We start from the raw sequence: 11,012 nt of genomic DNA, 5'->3' as shown, positions 1-11,012 counted from the left end.
ACTATTACCAAATCCCTGAGTCCTGAGAATAAGAATTATCGTCGGGATCGTTGTCACAACACTAGGAAAGAAGAGCAACCTCTCCGCCGTGGCATCATGACACGTTTTACGTAATGATTTCCGTGACCTTCGAGTGTGAAGGATATAGAATATATCATGGTGTGCTGGTTTGGAGTATGGCCTGGGGGCTGGTGTCCGGTGGTCGAATGACCGCATGCCATTTCACCACCTAGTCGTTGATGAAAGTATTCGTATTCCAACGGCAATTTTCGACAATCACAAGTATCCACAAGATTCTCTCAAGACGAAACGGGACACGGACACCTTTGGGCTTATGGGGATTGGTCAAATTGATTGCGAACACATAGAGCTAACGATTTGATTATTACATCAGTAAGACAAATGAAGTTAATGAAGCAGTTTCCAAAGCAACTGCAAAAAAAAGAGTATTTAAACAAAAATGTGTAAGATCTTAGTATTAGATAAGGTAAACCAATATCTACTTATTGCCTATTTAAATCAGTAAATTTTCATTAGTTGAAGAATAAAGAAACTGTTCTCAACATTTTTCAATTTGACCATTATTAGGTGATCATCAGCTGAAAATTACCACCTAGTTTAGCTGATAACCAAACACTGTGAACCAAGTGCAAACACGCAGTGAAGCATCAATTGGCGAAATATTTATTTACTGTCGTTTTCTGGAACACGGCATCTCCGTTTTCTACCATACAACTAATCAGATTCTATTCCGTTTGCAGGTAATTCCAATTTCTTGTTGCGTTTTGTAGGTGGTCCTATATCGAAAAGAAAATTAATGAATTTCACAACGAGTTTAGTATTTTGTACAAGATTTGCCTTCAGTATAATGGGAAGTTGTTCTTCTTCGAACATCTTCTACCGTATCTTCGCTAGCCGCCCACTCCAACACCAAACGTCGTCCATACAAATGAGTACTTGCTGATAAACTTTCAAATGCTCTCTGTAAGTAATAAAGGTAATACATATAACACAAAATGGAAATTAAAAGCTTCTTCTTTTGCTAAACCTTACTTTAGCATCTTGCTTTGTGATGAAATCTATAAATGCAAAACCACGATGTGATTGATTTCCAGCCATTTTTTTTGGCAAACGAACTGCCTTTAGTTCACCGAATGGCCTAAAAAGTTTTAAAAAACCATAAAAATTTCTCTTGATCCTTTTATCCTGTAATGAAGAATTATTACTTGAAGAGTTCAGTCACTTCCTTGGTCGTGGCTTCAAACGGAATATTCCTAACAAGTAATTTACTAGATATCGGTTCTTTAGTTGTCGACAAAGTTTTTCTCGCAGTAATTATCGTTTCTTCCTTATTTTCAGTTCGATTTGAACGCTAAAATGACATGGTATTAGTTAAAAGTTACAAGTTAACAAGGAATTTTTACCTTCAGTTCAATTGTATGACCATCCAACGTTGAGTTTTGCAATTCTTTTAAAGCTGTAACTGTAGCTTTTTTTGACAAAAACTGAACAAATCCATAACCCATCGATAAAAACTGGCCAGGATTTTTCGGGTCTTTTTTCCGAGCCACAGTTGCGGAAAAAATGGGTCCGCAAGACTCGAAATGCTTACGCATCGATTGATCGGTAGTCGCAAAGTTAACATTTTTAACAAAGACTGTGGTATCCTGTTCAGGTTGTTCTTCAACTTTATCAGAAGGAATTGGATTATTTTCTTCTAAAGTAGCCACTGCACTTGCATCTTTGACTGAACAAGTAAAAATTCAAATATTATTTGTTTATGTTTGATAGTAGGAATGCCACTGTAATTTACCTTTTGTTTTATTTTCAGAAGGTTTAGATTCAACGCGTTGAGCAGCCGTTCGAAAAACATCCATTGGAGCCCATTCCAGATACAAAGGCATGTGACGAAATTTCGAATAAGCCAACTTACGGAAAGCTGCTTTAGCTTCCGTTGGTTCAAGAAATTCGACAATAGCAGTTACGCCACGTGGTGGTAAAAGAACACGACCTAATTCACCGAAAGGGCTGAAAAGATCGCGAAGCTCGTCAACATTTGATTGAGCATCCAAATTTTTTACCAACATCACTGTTTTGGATCGTTGTTTAGGTGCCTAAGAGAAGATTAAAATTTAATCAAACATACACACTATTAACCAAACACTATGCTGAGATTTTACGTCTTGAAATGCGTCTAAATGGATTCCATTATCAACAAGAAACTGTTTTGTTTCCGCTACAAGTTGCGTTTCACCCAGAGCCAACCGTACGGCCACACTCTGCTGCTGACCGTCTCCTCCTTCTAATAAAACCTTTGAATCATAAAATATTGTTAGTTCAGTTTTTGTTACAAAACCTGTATTCAATTCTAACCTGCTGTTTGGTTGTCGAATAACGCTCAGCCATCAAAGTAGCTACCGCATTGGTGCCCAGAAATAAAGTGTTCCAGTTATGCGCTGATGCAGCTTTATTTTTGAGATCTTTTAATTTTTTCTTCTTGTAACTGGTTCCTTCACCATCTAACTTAAGAGAAACACGAGAAATTTAACAGTTCATCGTTGAAAATAAAAATGTTTTTACCTGCATCATCGTCATCAGTTGCTTTAGGTTTGCCGGCAATCAAATGTAACATTCGACCTTGGAACGCGGTTCCATCGAGAGCGGTATAAGCTCTGACAGCATGTTCAGGAATGACGTAAGTCACAAAAGCAAATCCCTATGACATAAAATATCATATATAATACCGTATATCAACATTAAAAATATCCTTGAAAATATAATTTAAAAATAAAATTCTCACCTTGATTTTCCGAGAGTGTTTGTCAATTGGAAGATGGGTTTCAGCTAGCGGCCCATATCGGGAAAACAGAGCTTCTATGTCCTCTTCGGTTGCTGTATAAGCCAAATTACGAATAAAAATTCTGCCAGATTCGGCAACAGTTTCTTCCTTCTTCATATCGTTTTCTTGTCGTTCCCAGGCTTCATTTTTAGTTTGACTTTTTGGTTCTTCATCCAAAATAATTTTTTTCTCTGATTTAACAACACTTATTCTGTTGCCAGCTGTAATAAGAAATAGAGAACTATGAATGAAATGTCAATGTCTAAAGAGTATTTTATTAAGAACTGTTTTTACCATAGAAACTTCTATGCTTGTTCAATGCTTTTTTCATGTCTTTCTCAGAGGAAAAACCAATATATGCAACACCTTTCACTTTGGGAGGTAGCCTGATTGAATCCAATTTAAGAGGAGCAAAAAACTCTTTGATGTCTTTTTTTTTTACTTGACAAGAAAATCCCCTGACTTTCAAGTGCATGTAGTCCTGATGAGCTTTTTCTTTCTTTGTAAATAGTTTTACTGGTTTATCACTGCTTTCTGCTCCACCTACAACTTTGGATTTGAGATACTGCACAACATTGGATATGAATAATAATTTCAACACATAAAATTACAAAAAAAATACCTCTAAATCACTGAGATCTTTTTTGTGTGCAATGGTTTCAATCAGGTTTTCTTCTTTTGCATCACTGGCATCTTCATTTGAAATAGGTTTTTGCACAGAACCATCTATTCCATCATTATCCCATATCTTGTCCTTTTGGTTATGGGAATGTATTTCCCGAAATTCTGCAAATTCTGGATCTTCTGGTATTTTATTTGTGTCCTCCTTTACTGGATTCACTTTCTGTGTAAGAAGTGGGGCAGAAATAGCTTCCGGGGCTTTTTTTTCTTTTTTCATTTTAGAACTCTCTCCTAAATTGACACATCTTTCAACCTTCCAACAAGAAATGCTTAAAATATATACTATTAACAATGGTAGAATTGTGAATAATACCTGAATTTTACAGGATCCTACAAATGTGTTGTTAAAATAACTCAAGGCTGAATCTGCTTCATCATCATTCTTGAAGCCAACAAAGCCAAAATGTCGAAATTTCCCATCTTTGTCATATTTCAGTTGAACATCTGTAACTTGTCCTTTTTGACTGAAAGTTTCTTTTAGTTTTTGTGCTGACACCTGAGTGAAAAAAGTTCAAAAGTCTAAAATCTATACTATTTCTAACCCCTTGAATAATGGGAATACAATAAATGTGATTTAATAATAACTCACCGAGGGAGGAAGATTTTTTACAATTATTCTCGTCATTTTAGGATGAGGGGTCAAATGACAATACTCATTAAAAAACAACTGTTGAATTTTCAGTGTCAGAAACTACGAGTTTTGATTCAGGAAAACAAACACGGCCCTTTCGCATCAGTACATGACCACATGTGCCACAAGCTCAGAACCACACTAATGAAGGAAATCGTCTGCTCATTGCCCCACTGTTGCCAACTAAATAATAATAGGTGCATTTCCGCGGTCGCTTTTCACATTTCACTTTTAGAAATTTTTTTTCACAGGATAGAGGATATGTCTATTTTAATATCTTATATTCTTATTTGAGTAAATTGGAATACATTTTGAAATTTTATAATCTTTAATTAGCAAGCCAATTCTATATTTTATATATTTTTTAAATAACTTGCCAACTGTTTGTAGTATTGTGTGCAACTTCGAGATCGATAAATTGGATATGTTTCAATAAAAGAGAGAACGATAAATATTTTATTAGATATATTTTATTTTATTTTCCCAGCGACGAGTTAATTCAGATTTTTTAAAATACACATAGCACTGAACATTTTGTGACAAACTTGATCAGAAACAGTCAAATGAGGGCTAACACAACAAATGAAACAAATACAAAGAAAAATTTTATACATGATTTTAAAATAATATGCGACAGCATTTATATAATCATATGTATATCTTTTATGTCCATTGTAATACGAGAGAGCAATAATATTGAGAAGAGAATTCGACCAAAACAAAATTGTGCTCTTGACACGATGAAAAATCAAAAGTCAGCCGATAAGCTGCGCAAGCAGTGCGGAACTTCCCACGACGTGCCTTTCATTGATGAACAAATTTAAGAAATGATATCGTAGAAAGATCACGCGTCTTCATCAAACTAGTCGCAGATGAAAATGCCCACTTTTCTCCAAGTCGACTTGTGAGTTGGCCGTATTTTTAAAAAGCAAAATGTACACAATAGCGACTACACAAGACACTGACAATTTTCAGTATATTATAAAAACTGGGTCGATTCGGATTAATCAGACGTATGGACACTAATACTATATATGCTAGCACTGTGCTGGTATGGTTTCCCTATGGGTATATAATACGGTAAGTTTCATATACGTGCGGGATTATCATAGGAGGAGAGAAAATCGGAAAGCAAGAAAAAAAAATCGAGAAAACATTAGATTAGGTTGGGGAGCGGGGGCACTTTTATAGTTTGGCACGTATCACAGTTTTAGGGACAAATTTCATCAAAGATTCTTGGACATGAAGTCGACACGCTTTCAACGACGGGGGACATCCAGCGAAGAAGATCCGGCTGCGTTGCGTTTGCGGAATCTCATGGCTGTGGGATCATCGGCTAGCAACGGATAATTCCACAACGACTGCTGCAACTCTGGCCGGTAATTGGGCAGATGACCGTCGCGAGACAGTTGCTCCATTTCGCTCTGCGTCATGAGGAATGTGTTGATACCTCCGCGGCGGGCCAGGATTTGCTCGCGATGCCAGGCTCGGCGGGCGGCTAACTTGACCGAGTGTCGCCACAGCAGCTCCGTTTCGGCGGCCAAATCGGTACCATAAATAACTACAAAGTTGCCATGGCCTGTAGCGATTTTGATCTCTTTGGCACCCGTGTCCGGCGTGTCGTGCATTGTCAGATTGACATTAGGTCCCAGTCGGCGCAGGGCAGCCATATCCTCGGCCACTTTGATTCTGACATTATCGCCGCGCTTGAAAAAGTGGAACGTGTCTTGCCCATGACCATGTCCAGGCAACGTTAAATTCAGCCAACGGGAATTATTAAAAACGTTGGTGAAGACGTCGCGAATGACCGGATCGGCCAAAGAAGTTGAGGAAACGATAGAGCGCCCATCAGAGCTCCTCGACACCAGAATGCCTCTGCCCAAAGTCGATGGAGCGAGTGCGAATCGGATCTCGTTCAGTTTCATTTGGTCGGCGTTGGGAGTCGAACATTTGGATGCGAAATCTGCAAACTCGTGCAGCGACTTGCGCCTCAGGTTCAATTCCAAAAGTCGACTGGTGGTCAAGATCGGGGGCTGTCTGACGATCGACTTTCCTGCTACGAGCGCACTGTTGTCTTCCTGATAAGGTGATCGAATGGTAGGCAGTTGGTATCCCATGCGACTGAGCCACTGAGGGTAGCGACTTGTATGAGACAAGCGATGAGAGCCGGACAAACCAAATGCATCCAAGTTGACAGGATCGTTGCCGGGGAGTCTGTACAAGTGGACCAGTTCGGGTTGGTAGGTCATTTTCGTGGCTCGTTGCCATTCGGGATTGAGCCACTGACCAATCAGAGGATCGTAGATGCGATCACCGCGGACATGGACGTGCCCCGTGGCTGGATCTGCGATACCTCCACACCAGTCGATCGGCATGTACAGGTAGGGATTGGAATCGTAAACGACGTGACCGTAAGGGGAGCGGACCAATTCGCGGACCACTTCACCTTTCTGGCTGAAAACGACCGACGGAGTGCCGCAACGATCACCAGTGGCGACGTAGTAGCGATGGCGAAGGATCTGGAAGTGCATCAAGTGGTCGAATTCGTCGTAAGTCAGCGTTGTCAGTCGAAGATCCCGCGGGCTAAATATGTGAGTCACTTGATGGCGACGCTGTGGATTGGCGTAGAAAAACTGCGTCACATTGCCATGCTGGTCCCGCCGTCCGACTAGACGTCGCTGATGATCGTAAAAATATCTGACATCAAACATGCCTTTTTTCTGGGCTCGGATGAGCAGTCCGGATGCTGACCACTGGAATTTCTCTTCTCTGGCATTTTGAATGACGTTGCCAGCGTCGTCGTACTGATAGGCGCCCTCGCCAAATTTGACCAACCGATCGAATCCGTTATGCTGCATGGGGATGGAATTCCCGCGGTACGTCAATTTAGCCAAGTTGCCGTGCTGGTCGTATCCAAAGCGCCACGATTCGGGAGCTTCCACCGACGCCAGTTGGCCATCGGCATCATACGTTAGGTTCTTGATGTTGACATAGGATTTCAGGCCCAGGTAGCGAGTGTATGTGCGAGTCTGGTTAATCCTTCCGGCGGCGTCGTAGCTCAACTCCATCCTGAAAACTTCTTCATTGTGTAGCGTCAACGACGAAGCCGACAATTCCAAGTGAGGGTTCAGCGTTCGGGTGAAGATGGCCGTTCCGTCAAAGTAGGAAGTCTCATTGGGTCGCAGCCGGGAAATCTTGAACTGGCCCATCTGTTCCAGTGAACCTGTTTTGATCTGGTAGCTGAGTGGCCAATCGGGAAGGATTTGACCACCAATGCGCCCCTTGATGCTGGACGGTCTCAACAGCGAATCGTAACCGTAGACGAATTTGAATCCAGCTAATCCCGTCTTGGCTCCGTAATCCGTTTTGTCTTCCAAAATTAATTTGGCGTTGTTGACGGTCACGTCCGTACGCGATTCGAATTCCCGTTCAGTCACCGTGGTGGTTGTCGTTACGCCGTCATCTTCCGTCGAGTAATCGATGCGACGATCACCGCAAACTTCGTCAGCCAACTGCGATCCTCGGTACCGATAGACTATGCGTCCACTCTCGCCCGGGAACATGGCCAAGAGTTTGCGGCCTTCCGAATCGTAGTGTTCGACGTAAGCGTTCTGGCTAGTTGAGCTCGTGCTGCTGCCAGGTGGTAAGTAGATCAGCTTGTAATAACCCATTGAAGGCTGGACGGAGAAACTATGACGGCCGTTGCCAGATGGAAGCGTCAATGATTTCAGACCTCCGGATTCGTCATACGCGTAGCTAAAGGATCGCCCACTCGCGAGTGTTATCTTCGTAGGCTGTTTAGAGAGGAAAGCATAATTTAGTGTGTGGTCTATGGATTTCGTTTGAAATGAGTTGCTTACCACATCGTTAGGACCGTAAATGATTGTCCTCGATCCTGAATTGCCAGCGTCTGACCGGGAACGAGTCTCGGCCAGCAATCCTCGCGTGTCGTAACTGTAGACTTCCTGTCGTTGACCCCATACCCAGCTTTGAAGACGGCCATTTCTGCAAAGAAATAAATAGGTTCATCAAAATAATGCAAAGAATTAAAACCAATTTTATGAAAGTACCCGTCGTAGTTGTAGCGAATTCCATGGAAACCCGGGGGCAGCCGAAGTTCCTTCAAGTGGCCTTGCGTATCACAATGAAATCCCATGACCAGTTGCCGGTCGTTGTCGTACAATTGTCGGCCACCAGACTGGCCATCTATTTCAGCGACGAGGAACTTGGCGCCATTGATCCTGATTGTTTTGTCCTGAGATCGACTGCCGCTACTTCCGACCTGAAGGCTTTTGGCCCACTCACCGCGGATGGCGGATCCACCAGACAGCTGAAGTCGCTCCGACCAACCTTCACTCCCTCCTTGCTGCAAAGGCTGGAAGCTGTACTGGTTGTCGCCGGCCCATTCCATCACCGAGGAGCCATTCTTCATCAAGTTATAAAGCACTTTTTTCTCTCCTGATTGGATGGCTGCCCCGGAAATGGTCAATTCAACCGGGTTGTCGCGCTCCAAAGAAATGCGGATCGCCGTAGAAGTCGGAGTCGCATCGAAGGTGTAGCGTTCGCCATCCGGAAGAACAGTTTGAATGAGTCTTCCGTGCTGATCGTAGCGGTAAATGGTCGTCAGTCCATCCGATTCGGTCCGTCCGACCAGCAATTTCGACACTGAATCGTAATCGAATAGCGTGAAGCAATTGTTGGACGAGTTGATGTGGGTCAGAGAGCCCGTCATCCGGCTGACGGTCAGATGGCTTTTAACGGCCGCGCTAGTTTCAATAGCCTGGATCAACTGATCGCCACCAGATTCGCGGACAAAGTCCACTTTGTTGCCGCGAGAGTCAATGATGGCCATCAATCGTCCGGAAGGTCCATTCCGGGTGTAGGAGAAAGTGGTTTTGATGTTACCACTAATGGGCTCTTTTGTGGTGACGTGCTGGCCGTAGCGATTGAAGACCAAGACTTCGCCAACTGATGGCCAGTTGATGGAATATTCGCCTGACAGCGGGTCGGGTTGCGGGTTGACATAATCCAGCGAAAAGATTTGCAACAGCTGTTTGTCGGCGACGTAGACAGCTCCGTCCGGAGAGACGGCCATCGAGCTAATTGAGGTGGGAATGTTGCAGGGTAGAGTGCTGTCGCTGGAAATGCACTTCAACGGTTCACTGCGACCACTAGAGTCTGTCTCAATGAGTCGCGTCGAATTGACTCCAGGCTTCTCGACGAGATAAAGCTGGCCAGCCGGTCCAAATGCGAAACCAGCGATGTGGCTACCAGACGTGAAAGGAGTAGCCGATTGAGCGGCACAGTGTTGAGGTTGACCGGCTGCAACTTGGACGAACTGCGAAGCCGTGAGCTTCAGCACGACATTGTTGTCGATCCAGTGGAGAGTGTTGTCGATGGGATTGAGGGCCACCTGAGTCGGCCACAGCGGCTGGATCTGTGTCGGTCGTACGGCGGCGTTGCACGGCGCCGGGTGGAGCCCGTAAATGGGATTGGCAGGACGGCCGACTAGAGTCCGGATGATTCCGCTGCTGTCGACGTAACGGATGGAAGTGCCGTCGGCAAAGTACAAGATGCGATCCGGCGAAACGGCGACACCTTTGGGGAAAACCAGGCGGGCTTCAAGGGCTGGACGACCGTCACCGCACATTTCCGGATCGGCAGGCAAACAAGGCTCTCCGGATCCGACGACAACTTCGTAATTGTTATCCAGTCCAGCGAGGGAGGATGGAGATGAAGGGTTGAGTAGCTGTTCTTCACTGACGGCCGTCACGCGGAGAATCTGCTTTCGCTCGCAGTCTGACAAGTAGAGCGAGCCGTCGATGGGCGACACAGCCAAATAATAAGAGTAGGAAACCTGTCCAGTCGGCAGGTGGAGGACCGTGAAAACTCTTCCTTCGGGGGTCACCTTCCGCACCAAATTGAAGTCACCAACGTAGAGGGATCCGTCGCCTGCGCTAGCCATAGCAACCGGATTGAGGATTTTAGCGTAGGCGCTCGGCGAAGCAGACTGACATTCGACACAGGTTAGTGATCGGGGCGATCCAGTTCCAATGGTCAGACTCAGTTGACGCGGACCAGATCTGAGATCCATCTGTCCGCCATCACCACGGAACAGGACGTTCTGCCCAGCGATGAAATGGTGATGGACATCGACATTGAATTCTCCGAGAGCCGAGATGTTGGGAGCGAAGCCGGCCATTGGGGCCACCAGCGTTTGCCACGAAGTCAGGCAGCCGTCGAAGGAACTCTGGTAGCCGACGTGGACGTAGGCTTCCGTCTTGCCGTGGATCTTTTGACCGTAAACATTGTGTCGATCCCAAGCGAAAGCGTACGTCAGATTAGCTTCGGCCTCCAACGTCACTTCGCTAACGGTGCCCTCGACAATCAGCCGAAGGTGGACGTAGCCCAGCTGAGTGGGAATCTGGGCCGATGTGAGTTGCAGTCTGAGTAGCGAGTGATAGTTGAGCGCGTTCTCCGAACGATAAACCAGTTTGTAATCGGGCAGTCCAGGAATGGGCACCACTTCCTGCAAGACTTGTTTGTCGGCCAAGAGTAAGCCCAGTTGCCCGTCGCCTGACTGGTGGTGGAATTCGGCATCCTGCGCATTGAGAACGCTCGGCTGAATCATTTCCAGCTCGTCAATTTGACATTGTGGCTTGTCACTCGACTGTTTGGAATTCCGATCGCCACCACTGCCCGAAGCCAAATTATCGCTGCTGTCTCCGAGACGAAGAACGACCTTGTCCAGCACGACGATTCGGTTCCAAGCTGCCCAAACTGTCCTCATTTCAGGTCGATAAGGATTACGTTGGAATTGCAATGTCACTGCCCCTCCACCGTTAACCAAAATGTCAAACC

General features: G+C 44.7%; 2 protein-coding genes across 6 annotated transcripts in view; both read right to left on the bottom strand.

Moving 5' to 3' along the window:
- Positions 1-670: 670 nt before the first annotated feature.
- On the bottom strand, positions 671-4,309 carry LOC124348876 (probable RNA-binding protein 19). 2 transcript variants are annotated; one of them, XM_046799240.1, is made up of 14 exons: positions 4,110-4,309; positions 3,834-4,016; positions 3,462-3,773; positions 3,134-3,404; positions 2,801-3,060; positions 2,581-2,716; positions 2,374-2,519; positions 2,181-2,312; positions 1,814-2,114; positions 1,425-1,747; positions 1,227-1,372; positions 1,054-1,159; positions 859-982; positions 671-797 (listed from the first exon to the last, which is right to left on the bottom strand). In XM_046799240.1, exons 1-14 carry the CDS (start codon positions 4,143-4,145, stop codon positions 736-738), a joined length of 2,538 nt encoding a protein of 845 aa, XP_046655196.1. In that variant the 5' UTR covers positions 4,146-4,309; the 3' UTR covers positions 671-735. The 2 variants fall into 2 exon arrangements, with proteins under 2 accessions (XP_046655196.1, XP_046655197.1); XM_046799241.1 differs by having other exon boundaries at positions 1,425-1,741.
- Positions 4,310-4,601: 292 nt separating this feature from the next.
- LOC124348820 (teneurin-a-like) overlaps positions 4,602-11,012 on the bottom strand; it is a 115,037-nt gene continuing 108,626 nt past the window's right edge. For all 4 annotated transcript variants that reach the window (XM_046799105.1, XM_046799104.1, XM_046799106.1 and 1 more), the window contains 3 exons: positions 8,222-11,011; positions 8,012-8,156; positions 4,602-7,945 (listed from right to left, as the gene is read on the bottom strand). In XM_046799105.1, coding sequence (XP_046655061.1) covers positions 5,411-7,945; positions 8,012-8,156; positions 8,222-11,011 — 5,470 coding nt within the window. In that variant the 3' untranslated portion in view covers positions 4,602-5,410. The remainder of the gene's footprint in view (positions 7,946-8,011; positions 8,157-8,221; position 11,012) is intronic.

The sequence above is a fragment of the Daphnia pulicaria genome, chromosome 7, assembly GCF_021234035.1.
Source record: "Daphnia pulicaria isolate SC F1-1A chromosome 7, SC_F0-13Bv2, whole genome shotgun sequence".
NCBI classification, from domain to species: Eukaryota; Metazoa; Arthropoda; class Branchiopoda; order Diplostraca; family Daphniidae; genus Daphnia; species Daphnia pulicaria.
Note: the sequence above shows the minus strand (reverse complement) of the source record. Positions and strands in the feature narration are given on the sequence as shown.